Source organism: Salarias fasciatus, chromosome 5 (genome assembly GCF_902148845.1).
Source record: "Salarias fasciatus chromosome 5, fSalaFa1.1, whole genome shotgun sequence".
NCBI lineage: Eukaryota > Metazoa > Chordata > Actinopteri > Blenniiformes > Blenniidae > Salarias > Salarias fasciatus.
The window spans coordinates 23464745-23483305 of NC_043749.1; the positions used below are offsets into that span (position 1 = coordinate 23464745).

At 44.6% G+C, this 18561-nt stretch overlaps 1 protein-coding gene across 3 annotated transcripts in view; it reads left to right on the forward strand.

The window, feature by feature from the left end:
* Positions 1-18561, forward strand: part of cacna2d2a (calcium channel, voltage-dependent, alpha 2/delta subunit 2a) — a 142269-nt gene that overhangs the window by 54966 nt on the left and 68742 nt on the right. For all 3 annotated transcript variants that reach the window (XR_003931443.1, XM_030090916.1, XM_030090917.1), the window contains exon 4: positions 17591-17650. Coding sequence is in view for 2 of the 3 variants with exons in the window: in XM_030090916.1 (XP_029946776.1) it covers positions 17591-17650 (60 nt within the window). In the remaining variant the exon portion in view is untranslated. The remainder of the gene's footprint in view (positions 1-17590; positions 17651-18561) is intronic.

The following is an 18561-nucleotide window of genomic DNA, read 5'->3' on the forward strand; positions in this document are numbered from 1 at the left end:
TGGCTGCAGATTGAATTATTCTCTGCGTTCCATTTCTTCCAAGTTTGCATTCATTTGCGGCGCGCTGTCACATCTCTTCTGTTGTGTTTGTTTCTTAAGTGGAAGCTGTTCAGAGTCTGTCTCAGCTTGTTGCATCACCTCACATTAGTTGTGGCATTGGCCTGCGATAGTGGTTATACAAAAAAGAAACTGGGCTTTTATTGGCGTTAGAGCGTATTTGCAGAGCAAATGGCCAGAGCCTCCCTTCTCTTTTACACATCTGGGCTTGAGTGCGGTCTGTGATTGTGCTGGCGGCCCCCCATGAGTGACTCATACATTCACTTTTAAAGTCTTGTGCTTAAGCAAAAAGCACTTGATGGTTGTTGGACACTGAACGGTTTGTTTTTGTTTGAATATATGTTCACATTTAAAAAAGTATGAGTAATGGCATCTTTTAGATTGCTATTTATTTCTTACTGATGCTGCAGAAAATGTAACCAGTTGAATTGTATTTACCATAATAAATAAACACCAGTAATACACAAACCAGGTAGATTGACGCCCCTTAGGCAAGGTTCATTTGGGATTTGACAGATGTCTACATAGCTGTTTTGATTTATGTCATTATATTAGATAGAACTCGTAAATATTATACAGATTGTTGTATTTGCATTCATTTCTTCATCTTCCTCTGCGCCCTGCATGAATAGTTTGGGTGGCGGAGCTGCTGGGGTGGAGAGCGGCGATCATGCACAGATCCGTATCATCCTGCATTCACAAAGCCTCTTTCTCTTTTCAACAAGCCAATCAGATTTAAAGGATTTGATGTAAATCCCCTTTCTGAAGATGCCTTCTCCTGGTACCTGGAAACATGTCACATTACAAGAAATAAAGACACTTTGAACCATTTCTGGATTGTTCGCGAGCGTGTAAAGACTCCCCGGCTGAAATGATTATCGTCTCGGTTTTAGTCTCCAGTCCACTGGAGGAGTTTTTTGAGTGCATCCTGTCAAACTGGAGTTCACTTGCTCCCCCTTTGCAAACCGTTTCCCTCCCCCTCTTCCTCGCCCTGCTCCTTTTCTTCCTCGACCGTGATTTTTGCCCCTCTGTCTTGAGTTTTGACAGCCTGTCATAACTCTGTCAGCCTGTTACAGCCTGTCTTAACATAATGACCCGGCACTTTTCATGATTGACAGGTGTTTTCCCTCACAGACCCATAAAGTTGGGGCATGGGGAGATGTGGTTCGATGCCCAGTTACCTTGTTTCTCCGCTGACTGACAGGTGGGCTCCCCAAAACCACATGGAGTGGAAGCCCGTTAGTTTTGTTTATCGCCCATTTAATTCGTCCCGTGTTTGGGAAAAACGCTACGCGGTCGCTGTCGGCTGTGGCTGCGGCTCATCCGATCCAGTGACCACGGGGATGGCGCAGTGTCCTCCTCTGCTGGATGAGTGACAGAGGAAAGGCGCAGGAGCGAGCGAAGAAGGGAAGAGAAGATAGAAGCTTGCCTGGAGGCAGAGGAGGAGGACAGCGGAGGTACTAGAGGGAGGGGGGGGGCGGAGGGAGGGGGGAGCGTTATGCTTCAGAGAGACCGTCGAGGAGAATCTCAAATATTGACCTTGGAAAACCACCTCTATGATAATAATTATCTTCCTCTATCCCACAGTTTCTTTCCACCCTCCTTCCACACTGCTGGTGTCTCCAGTGTTTCCGTCTCTCCCTCTCTCCTTCTGTTCTGTCCTTTGCTCCTGTAATCTGAGCGACCTCAGATAAAGGCAACCTGGCGCTTTTCCTTCTGTTTGATACACATTAATCCCTATCATTGATTACAAACTTACAAGCTCCGGTTCAGCTTATCACATTGACCCCCCCCCCCCCCCCCCCCCCACCTTACCCATACTGTAAGATTTATAAGGCTGAACTCCAAACACTACGTTACCAACTCGGGGTTGCGGGTTTGGTTTCACGAGCCGGAAGCACACGCCCGGAAATTAATCCGCTCAGATTGGGTGGGTGGCTGTGAGGATTATCGAACAATGGCAGTCAGATTGTGGCGGTAAATATTGTAACCTTCCAGCAAACTGACCCGAGTTGCGTCGCCGGCCGAGCCCTCACTTGGCAGCGTGCATGTCTCTCCAGTGCGTGCACGTGGTTCTCCGAGCTCCCCAGCTTCGTCTTTGTGTTTTACCTCTGACGGACTGGTGACCGGTCCAGGTTACACGGTGCTTCAGGCCTCACACACAGGAAATGTCTGCATGTATGGATTGAGAGCCGGATTTTTTTCAAATCTGCTTAATGGGCAGGGATTACCGTGACATTATACTAATGCAAAGCAAATATCCTGATCAGCTGTGATTAGGCTACATAAAGCTAAATATCTAGAAAGTTTTCTCAGAGTTTATCCTTGAAATAGACTGTATGATCATGCCATCGCTTGATCATTATACATATTCTATTATTTGAATTTTGAACAACTTTCAGCTACTGTGAGCAGCTATTGGTGTTTATTTCATGTTTTGATTTTGTCGTGGCTTCTGCGTCAGTCAGGTCCAAATGCAAAACGATCTTGATCTCAACAGGACTTCCTAGGAACATTTAAGGTGAACATAAAAAAAATCCAGTCACGCAATCCTGACACAAGTGCGACCCCATCACCGGTTTCACAACAACTCATCACGCATGGCTTCGGTTTGATTACATTTCCTTCAGTCTGTAAAGAAACTCAGAGGAGTTGATCCGTTTTTTCTTGATTTTCACCTGAAGTCCCCCTTCCAGGCTGCGGGCTACCAATCAGCTCACTGCTGAGCTCGTGTTGCCAGAAGAAGTTTAATTGCGGTGAGCTCAGAAATAATTTAAATGAACTTAGATGTGAGTATATCGGTGCTTTCATGACTTTATCTCCCGAGTGACTCTGCCACTGGATCGTCAGACGACTCGGCTCGGAGAGACGCTGGCGAGTAAATCAAGCTGAAAGTGAAATAATTCAGACGCACCTATTGTACGCAGGTGTTTCAGTGGGAATATCTGATGCTGATACTGTAATCACAGTCTATATGCTTGACAATGACATATTTTTGAAGCGTAGTTTATCTTTTATGGGCTCGCTTGCCACGCATACCGTTTTAAATGATACAGCGGTGCTGCTTCCTAAAGGCAGCCACAGCGAAGTGTGTGTGCTAAGGGAAGGCGGAGGAGTACATCTATTCATTCAAATTGGTGCTAATGGCAGACTATTTAAAAGTCAATTAATTGCTAGGGGCCAAATGCACAGTGGCAGTTAATGCTGTCACAACGCCGAGTCGTAATTGGATGTGTTGATGGGATGTGCGGGTGTGTGTGTGCGCCGGTGTGTGTTCATCTCGTCTGAAACTGGGTGGCCACCTGCGGTACCTCAAAAAGCTCCCGACAAAAGGATTGTGTCCTGTCCAGTGGATGATATTTGTCATAAAGCAAAGCATCATGGGGGACAGACATAATAGCTCAGAATCAGTAGATCCTGTAGTTTGTGGAAAAGCATCCAGCCGCTTTGTTATAACCATTCACTCATGTCTATTGTTAAAAAAATTCGTATCCCCTCCATTTTTTATTTTATTTATTTATTTATTTTTTTGTTTCGCTCAGTTTGCCATTGCCTCAGATATCTCTCACCTTTTCATCGTCTTCCTCACTCTATCATCCTCCTGTGTGCGGCGGAGAGGGGGAGAAGGCCTGAGATCGATGTTCGGCCTGCGCACAGCGAGACCGGCAGCTGGCTGAATCGGAGTGATCGATCAGCCACAGAGCGTTTACTCCGCCAGACTGCTGGGCCTTTGTGGATGGAGATTATTTCTAAATTATTACAGGAGGCAGATGCTTGTCAGAAGATGCTCTCTGTCAAGGTTAGACTGCTTCCCTGCTGCCTGGGCCTCGTCCTCGCTCTGCCGCTATCGCACTTTTTCAAATATATACTTTATTTCTTTTTATCTTTAAAATATTCCCCCCCCCCTTTTTTTTTTTTGTTGAAATCTTACTCTTGAAATCTTATTGCTATTTAACTTCATTTAGTTGCAGTTTTTGCTGCATGTTGGTTTCTCGAAGCAAATACTTTTGGGATCTCTGAGATGAGATGAAAGGATGCCCTTCACTCAGTAACTGGGATTCGAACCATTTTCCCTTAAACTTCAGGTCCAGATGAAGCCTGGTGCGTTACCACGGCAACATAATCAATAATCAATGCAAAGCAAAGTTTATTAAACCAAATAAGTTTGAAGTAACCTGAGTTTTCCTGTATTTCGATAAAGGACTTGCAAATGTCCAGATAAAAAGGAAAAGCATTTAAAGTTGAATTTGCCGTCCAATGTTTATTTTATATGTTTTGAGACAATAACTAAAGGTTACATGGATGTTTATTCGTGTCAGAGCTGTTAGAATCCATTATAACTCTGCTACGTGATTCTCAGGTTGTTTCAGGAGAGACGTCTAGTATGAAAATGATGAAAGTCAAACATGCAGATCACATGATCTGCTGTGATGAGAGCAGCATTTCCTCTCTTCTGTTATTGGCGACTGCTTTGATTGTAATCATGTGATTGAATAATTTGTTTTTGACACCTTGTGCGACACTTCATCGGGGTGGTTTGGAGTGTGTGTCTCAGATATCAGTTGAATATCAATGGAAAGTGAAACAGCAGGTTTTCATCATCTCCAGAGATGTCTTATTTATGTTTTTTTGTTACATAGTGATAATCACAGTGTAGCGTGAGTCAGAAAGGCTGCGAGTTCCAGCAGCATGCAGCCCCACAGTGTGACCACAGTCCTCTTGACCTGCTGTGTAGGAGTATTTATGTTCTCCAGGTTTTCAATATGCTATTTTTTCACATGTGATCAGGAAGGGAAACATTAATGAAGATATAATTGGTTCAGAAGTGCTTTATATGCTCAGTTTGACAATAATGAAATGTGAATGTTTACCAGGAAATAATATAAGGGAAGATGTTGACGATGATGTAACTTAGTGGCAACAACCTTTATTACGGTTATTCTAAATTATGGAGAATTAGAGACATTGATGACTTTAAATTTAGTATCAACCAGCAACAAAAAAAGAGTTGTTTGTTTTGCAGTATTTTTCCTGCAGTGTGATCCAAGCACTGCACATACTGCCGTTGATCCAGAAAGTCTCCCATTTAAGATGAACTTTATTTTCTCAACCTAAAAAACAGAGAAAGAATCTTCTGTCCAACTTTTGAAGTCATGCCAGCAGCACAATTCGTGATAGTGATGAGTCTCAGCGATAGGTCTGTGGATTTACTCCATGCTGGTTCAGATGGTTCTTACCCACAATAAATAAGTAAATAAATGATCACATAATGCCAGTTGCTTCAATGTAGGAACAGCTCTGGGTGAAAAAACAAAAACCATCCACATCTAAGTGGAGTGAAAAGAAAGCTGTGGGATTATTTTTCCTGACGGAGGGAGGGGGGCAATCATGTGAGTTTATAAAGCAAAAAGGTTTGAGTCGGAATGTAATGCAATGTGTCCGTATCCATTTCCAGGTGTGGTATTAAAGTTATGCTTTTCACCATCTTGAATATTTATAAAGGATTTCACATATGTTACTCTTGTGAATTCAGAGCATCGTCGCTTTGTTCAGCATCCAGTAAATGATCAGTGAGTGTGGAGCGCATGAGGACGAGGCGCAGCGCACTGATCAAACATTTACTGTTAACCACGTGTTATTTGCATTGATATATGAGGCCTTTTCCACGCTGGTTCCTTCTTGTGTAGGTCAGAAAAGTGCGACAGGTCGTCGCTTCACGTTGCGTCCTTCTGCTTCTGCAGCCCGACCCCCTTTATAGACTCGTCTAACATTGTTTTAGCGGAAATGCAGCGGCCACACTGGCTTTATAAACACCCCCTCACGTAAAGAGGCAAGAAGACAATAACGTACTGAGTCTAAGAGCAGAACCGGCAGCGGAGAGTCACATTTCATGTGTGTGTATACTATAAGACCATTGACTGGTGATTACAAAACCCTGGTTTTTGTGAGGTTTTCGCATAGCTCTACAGCACACCGTAGGTATTTAAATGCCAGGCCACTTAGCTCCATTTCTCTCTAGTAAAAAAAGATATCCTCTGGGAGAGATAGACGCTGAGGTGGGGGGTTGTGAAAAGAATAGAGGAGCAGAGAAATGGAGGCGAGATGAAGCCTGGATGGGGAGAGAGGGTGATGAGAAGAAGAGAAATAAGGGGGATTAATTGTTCACCCAGGAGAGTGAGATAACATCAGATGTTTAAAAGCCGCCACAACTAATCCTGTCATTTCTTGGACGAGAATAATGAAAATGGAGAAATGATATCTTCTGGAGAACTGGAAACTGAGCTAATCTGTACGCCTGCAACGAGGACATGTTTGCGATTGCTAAACGGTCTGCACATTCTGCTGTATTTCTACTTGTGTGCTATCATTTTCCAGTGTAATGACGATTTAAAATGTGTACTTTTATCAGCTTTGGTGTGCCCAGAAACACATTTGTTTAGTTTTCCTTGAATAATCACTCACTTATTCGGAATATAAACTACATTTAACATAAATTGCATCGGTAATGTTCTTTATATTCCGGCTTTAAATAGGACATTATATATATTTTTTAAAGAAATGTGTTGCTTTATAGGGTTTTTTTTTTGCATTTCAACCAATTATATGTATTCAATCTTAACACATCATTACACATCTAATTGAAACACTACATTTAACTTGAATTGCATAGGCTCAGCATATTATATTTCATACTGAATATCAGGTTGCTGGACAATTTAGCATTTCAGTCCTTTACATTAGTGTATTTATTTCAGATGAGCACACCCTCTATTGGACGATAGACTACATTTAACTTGAATTGCATAGGTGGAACATTTTTCTATTTGAGTTTTTAAATCACATTGTATGAGTGTTGAAGTGGTGTGGAAGATTTAGACCCATTATCTACTAATTGTGTATCTGAAACATGATTCCATAAAAGTGCACAGTAAGGCATCCTTTTAATTTTCAGCATATTCTGGCATTATTTCCATTTCTTTTTTCTTTTTTTTTTCTGGCCTCTATTGCGATTGGGTAATTGATTTTTGTGCATTATGCAGTTATTGTGATGCTTTTACGACAAAAACAACAGCGGAATGAATGACTCCAAATAACTGTGTGAGGCTGAACAGTGTGGAATTTGTCTTTCGGGGTATTTATTGTTTATCAGCGGAGGCATCGGTTATGGGTCACGTGGTTTTCTAGAGAGAAGAATAAATGTCACGCCCCAAAAGTAGGAAAGCAGTGGCATTAAAAAAAGCCATATAGTTTAAAGGAAGCGAAAGATACACAATCATTTGTTTGGTCTTTTAAACTTTTGTGGAGTTATGTCTTGATGGGGTTTTTTTTTTTCTTCGAGGAGTTTAGGGAGGGCTCTCTGTCCTACTTCTGCCTGTTTGCTCTTTAAAAGAAGTAGCTCTCGCTTCTTCTTTGACCCACACCTGTTCTCCTCATCTCGCCTTCCCCCCTTCGGCCCCGCAGCGTTCCCCCCCTTCCCCTCCTGTCATATCTGTCATAGACGTTCAGGCGCTGGTGTTGCTCTAGGCTTCAAATTTAATTTGGTTTCAATCTGTTGTAATTGCTTTGAGAGACGTCCGTGTCTGCATGCTTTTTTCTCTCTTATGTCTGCTAGAATAGCGGATAGGGTGTGTGTGTGTGTGTGTGTGTGTGTGTGTGTGTGTGTGTGTGTGTGTGTGTGTGTGTGTGTGTGTGTGTGTGTGTGTGTGTGTGTGTGTGTGTGTGTGTGTGTGTGTGTGTGTGTGTGTGTGTGTGTGTGTGTGTGTGTGTGTGTGTGTGTGTGTGTGTGTACGGGCATGGGCGGCTGAAGGTGTGTACTCATGTGTGCACACGTGTGTGTAAATCCTGAACCATCGACTGGCTGCACGCTGTCAGTGATACACTGTGTGAAAGTGACTGCTGGCACTCTGACGCTGCTCTCTCTCTTTGTAGCAGTAAGGATGAAGGGAGGTAAAGTAAATCTGCAAGACATTTTTTGTTTTTTTCTTTTTTTTGGAACATATTGTGACCTTTCAGTTGAATAATGATCGGTCCAAATGTGAACTCCTTTCATTAAACTATCAGCAGTCGTCAAGTGAGGACTGTGATTGAAGTAAAGGGCAGAAATGGACAGGAAAAATAACTGTTTGCCCTTGAACGGCGCTGTGGAGAGGTCAGGGGAGAAAAATGGCTTCTCAGGTGATGGATTTAGATAACATTGGTATATCTCTGAGTGCGTTTTTTTTTTTTCCTCTTGTGGTTTTTCTTTTTCTTTCCGACGTGTGTCATTCCGATCACCTCCGAGTCCGCGGCTTTCACCTGGCAGCTTGATATTAATATAAAAAAAAAAACCTGTGAAAATAACAAAGCACCTTTGATTATTCTGTAATTAAAATGTCAGTTAAATGTGTACTTCTCAAAACTAACTTTCTCTCTTCCACACACACTCGCTTTCACTCTGTATGCAAATGAAGACAGATCGAAAAGCGGCGTCTGCCTCTCGAACCGAACTTCAGCCCAGACAGTCTGACTGCCTTCAGCAGCGCATCCCCCGTCTATGGAAGCAAGATGTAGCTCTCCACGTCAGCAATCTCAAAAATCACATCACAGTACTATTCAAAAACCATCTTTCAAAAGACAAACAACAAAAAGAAAAACACATAAATACAGACGTCAAAAAAACCCCCAAAAAGACCTGATGCAGCAGTTTTCCTAGCAAACAGACCTACGGCACAACAACAGAAAAAAGAAACCCACAATGCATCTGCGCTCATATTGTTCTGTTTGGTGCCGTGCTGTGAAGTCAGGACCTTAATGCCTCGGGGAAGAAGCCACAGTGTAGTCCAGCAACACGCCATGAGAAACAACACGGCCATCCTGGATAATCCCAAACACCCTGTTGTCCAGCGGAGCCACCTCCGGCTGCCAGGAGGTGTCGAGGTTAGGGTGCGAGGCCCCGGGTTATTTTCACGCCACCTCCTCCATCTCTGAATAGCATGAAAATATAATAGTGGGCCAGCGAGCTCCGCCCATGTAGAGGATCTGGCTGCAGAGGCAGCGACGGAGGTGCAGTGGAGGTGAGGCGCTGTTTGTGTGAACAGTTGAACGGGCACAGCGGGAGCAAACACACATGACTCACGTGTCTCTTTGTCACGTCTCTTCTGCACAAAGTCGACGATTTAAAAAAAAAAATCACACAGCAGACATATGTGGTTTTTAAAAAACAGATACTGTGCTACTTCCCATAATTTCAACCAAGTACAATAAAACAAAAATGGAAGATGGTTATCTATCTGAGAACCGCTTTATTGACGTTATTGTCACAAAGACCGGAGATGATTAAAGTTAACATGGGCTGAAGGACAGAGTCCACTCTGGGCAGTCTGTCCATCACTGGGCTGATATAAACAGACAAACACCCACACATATATGTACACACACACACACACACACACACACACACACACACACACACACACACACACACACACACACACACAAACGCACGTATGGGCTGCTTAGTGTCATCAAACACGGATGTGACATGTGGGGAACTCATGCAAGGGCAAACTCAACACATGGAAACTACTGCCTGGAATGAAACATAAGTTTGCTTGCTGTGAGGCAGCAGTTCGAACCACGACAACAACACGTCAATCATGCAGCTAATGGACAGCCACGGACAGTGTGAAGCCGATTGGAGAAAAAAAAAAAAAAAAAACGGCTTCATATCACAATTTAAATAACACAATAAGCGTGTGTGAGCGCGCCTCCAGATCGGGAGTGTCGGTCAAGCCGGCTACTGTCCTGACAAGTAATTGGTCTGAAGGGAGAGTTTAACACACCAGTAACTGGCAGAAAGTCCTTAACATGACCTCTAAGTGATTCCCTTTTTTTTGACTTCACAAATCACCTGTTTTCCCATTTAATTTTCACAGTCAGCATCTGACTCCTTCAAACATCGTTTTCCATCCATACGAAGCAGCGATGGTTCGTCTGCCAGTGCAAGGACAGTGGATGCAAATGTGTGTGTAATTGATTGCATGTTGATTAGTGAGGGCTCTTTTGCTCTGATTGCAAGTCTGTTGTATGCACATATGTCTGATGGCAGTTTGCTGCTTTGATACGTGACCAAGGAGTGATTGAATTGCATATGTTGAATTTTGTTTCGGCGTGTTTGTGCACTTCTACGTTCACCTTCATCGCTGCGTTTGTTTAACTGATCATTCTGTTTTTGCATCGTGCAACGATTTGGCCAATGGTTAACACATAACGCAGTGGCTTACAAGCATCCTCTCCCAGTCCTGTCCTGCTGTTGTGTGTGTCGCAGCAGGCGTGTGTGTATCTCTTTCACCTCTGATCAAGGAGACATTTGCCCTGCATCTTGATGCTGTTTCACTCCGTGCCCTCTCTCCACTCAGCCTGCTGAGGAGCTAACCGAAGCAAGCATGTCTCCCATGAAATCCCACACACACACACACACACACACACACACACACACACACACACACACACACACACACACACACCTGTTAACAGTTAACAGATGCGCTACCTAAAAGAGCAATAAGCTCAGTTACTTTCCCCTGGAATGTCACTGAGCCTCTGTTTGACGTATTTATTTTATTCATCATTTGTTCCAGACAGCGCATATGCAATTTTCTCCTTCTCAGTCACCTGCGAGGTTGATGCATTATGGGCTGCGAGGGAATCGTGACAGATATTTCTCCTGGATTTATTTTTGACGAGTGTCACTTTTAGGCTGGCTTCCCCTCTTCCTCACCGTTGTCTCACGGATGCCGTGAACGGCGGTGAAGGTTGGCCGTGCTTGCGACTGTCTGTCAAACGGTGGACAGTGAGCCCCGCTCGCCAGACACTGGCGTGTCACCGAGCACCCTGAGCACCTTGAGCCCCCTGCTGGCCCCGGCGTGGAGGAGTCTCGGCTGCCAGCGTGCCGTCAGACCTCCGCGCCTCTGTTCTCGACTCTCTGCAGCCTTCTGAGGCCGACCTTGTTTGACCTTTGCATTTTGAAAAATCTGTGCTGCGCGTGTTCGCCGTGAACTGTGCAAGACGCAGGTCGCGATGCACAAAATGTCGTTTGGCATGCGCGCACGCATGCCTGTGGGAGTTGTTTGGAGCGTTTATCCCCTCGGAAGTATAATTGAATTTACAGTGGCAGTAGCTCCAGTGAATGATAATGTGCGGCACAATGGTCTTTGGCCCCGCTCTGTGCAGTGATGACGCTGCCACTTAGCTTCAAAGACTCTGTGGCTTAATGAGTGAAATGCATATTATTTTCAGTAGAGTGTCTCAAATGAAACAAAGAAAAGCATCCAAATTAGAGGAAAATTAGTTTTTCGTGAGGATTGTCTTTTTGGAGATTCATCTGCATCCTGATGAGCTCGTTTTCTCCTGTGATATAATAGTATTTTGATTATATGCATGTTATCAACTTAAAACTGGACTGATTAGTGAACAAAAGCTTCTGATCAAGGTCGATTATTTCCAGTTTCTGTTGTGAAGAACCATTACGAGGGAGTTTAGCTGCTGCATAAAGCTACTGTATTGTTGCAAAGTAAAGACAGCTGCCCTTTTTTTGTGCCTCTGGAAACTACACAGGCACTCCAGCACAATGCTGGCAATTTGCTGTGGGAATGTGGTGTTTCTGTAGGTCTGTGTGGAGTGTAGAAAAGCTGCTGTTTGATTTTGAAAAGCCGGTGACTTGCTGCCGCCGCCGCTGTGACAGCCCGCATCCTCCACATCCAGTCTCTCTGGAAACGAGCGGAGCGGAGTAGAGGCTGCGCCGCCACGAGTGGGGGAAACTGCAAAAGAAAGTGTTAACATTTCCGTTGTGGTGGGGGAAGATTATGAGAGAGAAACAAAGGCAGGGATTATCTCAGCACATGCTACAATAGCACTACACACACGGCCTCTGCAAACCGGCCCGCCACAGGGTGCTTTGAATCTGGGAACAAAGACAGGGTCTCCCACCCATCCGCGCAGATCCTCTGTCAGAGTTAGCTAATAAGGACTACAATACCCAGCTGCCAGTAGCCAGCCGTCCAGGGACCTGGAATTAAGGGTCATTATTTCGCCTCATTATGGACTTTCACATTGTTTGGTCACTCCAAAGAGAAGAGCCTATTCTTTTTTCTTTTTTTTTTTTTTTAAATTCGTGTCCTCTTTCTTTATTTTTCGTGTCCAGATCTTGAAATTCGATGCTTTGTCATTTCAGTCACTCTGCACAGAAAAATATGTAATAATGCAACCGATCAAAACACGCCACGAGTTTTCTAGATCTCTCCCGTTCCATCTCACGCTCCCGACGAGGTCTGCCCTCTGTGAAGTCAATTAAACTCTTGTGAAGTTTCGTTCGTAGCTCTGTTGTTGGAATTATTATGGCGTTCGAGGGGCGAGAAAGTTTGAGGGCAGTAAACTGAGACAGATGGAGTGAAATGGAGTACAGCATATGATGGCAGGATAAAACAGCCAAGCAAGGAGGAGAGATAAAAAGGGATGGCGTGAGAATGAAAGATGGCGGTAGCAGTGGCGATGGGGGTGCCGTTGCCGGTGCTGATGGTGGGGAGGAGGAGGAGGGGGGGCCGATGCGGAGTGAAAGTGAGTTTGTCTGTGATGTTTTAAAATTCTGGAGTGGAAAGTCCCTCCATCTGTTATTGTGGGACGGTTCTGACTCAGTGATTTCTATGATTGGCCTTAATCCCGGCCGAGTGGAGAAGACAGAATGAAGAGCTTAAAGCAGACTGCTCTCACTCTGACAGGCTCCACTGGCTGCGGCTGCTGTTGCTGTTTGCTGGCTGGCTGCTGTGGTCCGTCTGCTGCCCCCTAATGGAGCAGCCGCGGCACGGCAGCCTGGCTGTCAGCAGGTGGAGCAGCTCTCCGGATGCAGACGCAGCAGAGCTCTCTGTCGAGCCTCTTCGGCGTTTGAGCAGCCGTGACCCTCTGCAGGTTTCACTCAGATTTCCATTCCTCAAGAACCGGGTGTCACAGTCTTGTCCTCAGTGTCCTCTGTGTGGGGGTTTCTGAAAGGGGGAGATAGCGCCTCGAGTGGTGTGTAGAGGACCTGCAAAGACTGACAGAAATGTAATAAAATATTAACTAGCTAACGAACTAACCAACAGAAATAAAAATAATGATTTGAACATTTTTGTTCATTTAATTTCCAAAAATCATCATAATAATTCATTAAATAAAATTTTATTACAGATGAGTTGAAGTGCATTTTAAATGATTTTTTATTGATATTTTATTGAATCAGCTTTAAGATTTTGAATTGAAATGGAAAAACAAAAGCAGTCACCATCATGTACAATCCAGTGGAGTTCTGAAGTTATAGTGTTTATAAGTATTTTCTCTTTTCTTCGGGCAAACAGGGTTTTTCCAGAATACCTTTTTGTCGTGTTTCGACTGGTTTCTCCCGTCTTCGTCAGAAATGTCATCCGGTGTGTAAAGACGAGTCTTCCGCTATCAGATGACATTTCTGACAAAGACGGGAGAATCCAGTCAAAATATCAGAATGGCAAAATGCAACAACCTTCTTGCCTGAAGAGAAGAAAAGAGAGAATACTCTGAAACTAATTGCATAATGAATCTAATTGAACTGCAGTCATTAGTAATGTTAGATTAGGAAGGTATTCAATAGTTCAGTGTTTTTCCTCGTCGGGTTTTGCTAAAGAAAACGAAGATGGAGAGCCTTATTAACGTTTGAGCTACTGTCACACCCCATGCCACTGGAAGCCCTCCTGTCGCGGATGATTCCTCCTGATCCTGTGAGTTCACGTCGATGCGAGGATGTGAGTTCTACTGCTGCCGTGTCTGAATATTAAATCCATCTCTGTGGAAAGGACCCTCAGACTCCACACTCTACTTTTCTCCGCGGCTTGCCGCGCTGATTGTCACTGTTCACGGCAGACAATCACTGTGAAACTCACGACGGGTCTTTCCTTGCCGCATTAGTCACTCTGAGAAGGTTAAGTGACCTCGGCAGAGTCATTTCACAGTCTTTTGGTCTCCAAGGTGACTTGAGCGTTCCCAGAAACCGAGCTGAGGGGGTCATTTCGAACACGTCGAGTGCCTTATTCAAAGCTGCAATCACATGTACAGTCCGTGTCGTGTTTTCTCAAGAGCCCTCTCACTCAAACACACACGTCGCAGAGATGTTTTGAAGAGTCCCTCCAGATCACACAGACGGCAGCGTGGCGTGTGGAGTGCCCTTTAAGTTAATGCTCAGTGGAAGGGCCTAACAGGCTGCAGCAATCACACAGGCGGCGTGGCGTCGGCTCGGCGCTCTCCACAGCATGACGCTGTCCGTCCCCGGCGCGCCGTCGTTCCCCGAGAAATAACATGACTTTGAGTGATTAAGCCGCCTCCCTCTGGAACACAGCAAACTGAACAGTTATGAATATTAAAGATTCTAATCGTCTCATGCTGGGCTTTGTGTTTTTTTTTTGTTTTTTTTTTTTTCCGCTGCTGTCTTCTGGCTTTGTGAGGAAGAGACTTTTCACCGCCAGGGCTCTTCAGTGGAGGCATCGTCACGCCGCCGCCGCCGCCGCAGCCCCCTCTGTGGCGATTTGAACAATCACTCTCTCACCTGCATTATGACATACGGTGTTTGCATACCTGACGGGCTCCGCTGTGTGCTGTTTGGGTCTGGAGACCTGGCGGAGACACTTCACATCCCACTATCCATTACGCGGTGGTGTTTATGGTTCCTGACCTTGCCTGAAGGGTGGCTGACGAACGGCCCTCGTATGACGCATCTCATGTCAAGGTTACAGGGGGCAGTAACGTCGGAGCTTCGCGCTCGTGTTGCGGACTCTCGCCGCGCGTTTGCGCCTGTGCACCGTAGTGTTATTTCTGTGTTGTGTGGGCCTGTACCGAGCTTATCTGTGCTCCACTGTGCTGATCTCACTATGCTCATCCAGTGCTCTAAGCTGCTTGGGCTCCAGCCACCAGCATAGATGATATATCCCTGCCCCCCTCCTTCCCACATCTCTCACACTGATTCATTGGCTGTTTGCGTTGCCCATCCATCTGGGCCAACACAGAGGAAGGAAAGACACATGAAGACACATGGCTTTTTTTGGAGCACGGGGACAGCATTAAGCTGCTGGAGAACAGATAGGGTCCCAGAGAAATGTTGGCCTACCAGGGTGAGGAGGAGGAGGAGGAGGAGGAGGAGGAATACCAGGAGAGAGACAGCCAGAGAAACACACAACTGGGGGGGGGGAAAAAAAAAAAAAAAAATGTGTCGGCCACTCACAAGGGGAGAGAAATGGATTTTCTAAAGGGACGAAGTGGAGATTTTTACTGACAGATTAAAGCCAGAGAGAAAGACTGAGGCAGAGGGATGAAAGAGTAGCGAGATCATAGATCAAGAAAGGAGGGTTTATATAGAAAATGTTGCATGTTGTTGTCCCCCGCCCAATAAATCCAACTTTTTAAAATGATAAAAAAAAAAAAAAGAGAGACATTAATAGAAATACCAGCTGTTGAGGTAGCAGCATGTGGATTTAATTTCCAGGAAGCTTGGTGCGTTGGGATTATTGTTTCTCTGCTCCGTTTATGTTGTGTTGATGGTTTCACCAGGAGATAACCGGTGTGGTGCCGCCCTTTAGCGAAACTGACCCCCTCCAACAAAACGCCAAAGAAACAAAAGCTCTATTGTGATGAACCCTTTGGTAATAATTTCAACAAGCTAATTAGATCTTTCCTCCATTGTTTCAGGTTCCTATTGTCTCATTAGCAAATGAATCGAATCTCATTGTTCTTAATTAGTGTTCACAAAGCAGTGTGTCAAGGCTCAGCCCTGTCAACGTACAGATTCTCTCATTTTACGTGACGTAAATATAATGTGTGACCTTGCGTCTTGTACATTTATGAAATTACTGTGTTGCTCTCACGTGGCTGGACGCCGCCACCAGAGACGGGCGCTGTGTGTCTCCTGGGTGTTGAGATGAAACACAGCCACATTGTTTTGGTGTTGGAGGGCTGAAACGAGGTGGGCAGGATTTTTAACACAGCGTTTATGCTTTGAATGTTTTCGGTAGATAAAAAGTCCCCCATAGTGGTGGTGGTGGTGGGGGGGGCAGACTCATTCATTGTCCTGCCACAAATGAATGAATGAAAGGGTCTAAATAAGGTTAGTAATTTCAGAGCTTTGGGACTTTATGGTTAATCAGCCACCCAAGGATAAAAATAAATAAGATCGCCCCCTAGAGGCCTGGGGAAACCTAGATACTGAGGAACAGGAGGGAGGGGGGGCCTCACTGGTCGGGAAGAGGAGAGACTCTGAGCCTTCACCATATTTGCCACTTGAATGACTTTCTATATGAGGAGCAACACACAGTGAGCTTTTTCAGGGATAAGACCGGCCACATCCATGGCAAATGGTGTCAGACTGTTCATGCACATTTTATGGCATCAGAGACGAGTGCTGCTGGATGGAGTAAGATGACAATGTGCTTTTGCACAATATTCCCTGAAAATGTTCATATTTACCACGTGGAAAGGCGTTTTGGTGTACCATTTACATCCTCTCTCCAAATTGAAAGGCTTTTTCTTTTACTCTGTGTGAGGGGAAAACAAATTTTCTTTTGGTTGGTCAGATAAAGATGCATTTTGGCTGTTTATACAAAGTGAAACGATTTAAGGAAGAAGTTTTGCACGTTGCCAAGATACTGAGGTTTTAAAGTTGATACATAAAGAATAAATACAACAGAATATTCGGCCTGCATTAAGGAAAGGAAACGAGCAGTGTTTCTTCCCAGTTAAATTTGCATTTGACCTTAATTTGGAGATTGCCCCATAACATTAAAATGTGCTTGTGTAATGCATGTAGAATAATAATTAGTCTTCATGTTTTATTTTTTTGTCATGATTGTGGTCATTAAATGTTTTCTTTGCAGGCATATAGTCAGTCAGATCATAGATGTTGAGCTGTTTGATTACCTGTCCTTGTGTTGCCTGCATCTTCCTACAATGACGATCAAATAGCGTGTCTTGTTTACAAATCAAAATCTCACAGACAAGCTGTGAACATGTCTGATCGATCCTTGTTTGGAGAATCATTGATATTAATAGATTTTTGTAAGCGATGAATAACAACCGTAACGTTCTACGTGACACAAAACCATTTATGTTGTGTCTTTTGCCAGATTTCAGTCAAATGTGGCCTTTATAGTGTTTTCCGTGCACAATATGGATCAACAATAAATCTGCCTGACCTGTAAATTAAATGACTGCAAAGCTCTAATCTCAGTATTTCTTTTTTTTGCATTCAGACATTGAAGTCACCTCTATTACATTTCTTAATCAAAAATGTATGTAATGAGTTTAAATAAAGTCTGTTCTGGCGGCTGAGCCCGGCTTGTAGGTCGGCTGCTGTTGGTCTCGTCTAATTTCTCCAGTTAATTTCCAGCTGCATTGAATTTCATAGTGGACAAGATCACCATTTTATGTGTTGCACTCTTTCGTACACGCCAATCAATAACCTATTGACTTCTGATACTCACACTGCTGTTCTTCTGTTTCCCTGCAGAAACTCGCCAAGGAGGCAGAGGCGCTTCAGACGGACCACGTATGGCAAGACGGTGTGACGGTAAAGTAGGACGCCTGCTCCTCTCCTTTCGTCCCCAGAGTTTTATCTGCTTTCTCCTCTTCCTTTCAAGGCAGACTGATTTATTTGCCTGTCCCCTGCACGTCCGCGTCTGTTGTACTACCTTCTCCTCCTTAGTTGAACAGTTTTACCTGCAACCCGGTAAATGACAATGTGATCAGCATCACAGAGACAACGTGGTACCCGATTACAAAACAATGTGTCACTTCAACACAGTCCTCCCTGTGTCCTCACACGCACGGCTCGCTGTGTTTTAGGGTTTGTTGTTTCGATTGTGCCGAGCGTTATCTTAAGAGCTTTCACTGTGTTTTGTTTCACAGGGCACAACAACTTGTACGCTGCTCTCTCCTGCAGCTGACCTTTAAAACACAAACAGATTCCTGGCTTGAAATCTGAAAAAGAAAGAAGTAGAAATGCTTTGAGTCTCTTTGTGCACCGACGACGCTGGAATTTGCAAACACTCGATGCCACACGAGAATGTGCGTGTATTCCTACATGCGGGCATGCACACACACACACACACACACACACACACACACACACACACACACTCACATGGACACATATGTACACGTGCACACCCCCGACTGTCATATCCTCTGTCTCCAGGGAGACAAGCTCGATGTCATGGTACACTTCCCACAAATGGATTTTTAACCCCACGCCTCCTGGGGGATATTTGAGAAAAGGCTTTAACTGATTTAAAAGGAATAATTATGAGCCCTACTTCCCTGCAAAGTCCATTTTTATTCATGGTTGCTTACACTCTGGAGTCTTAGTTTTGGGGTGGCTGATGCTGCACCTCATCCATCCCGCCCTCCCGCCCCACTGGTCCGAGGGAGGGTGGGAGCGAGGGAAGGGGGGGCTGCAGTGTGGCTGTCCCTTCATCTTAG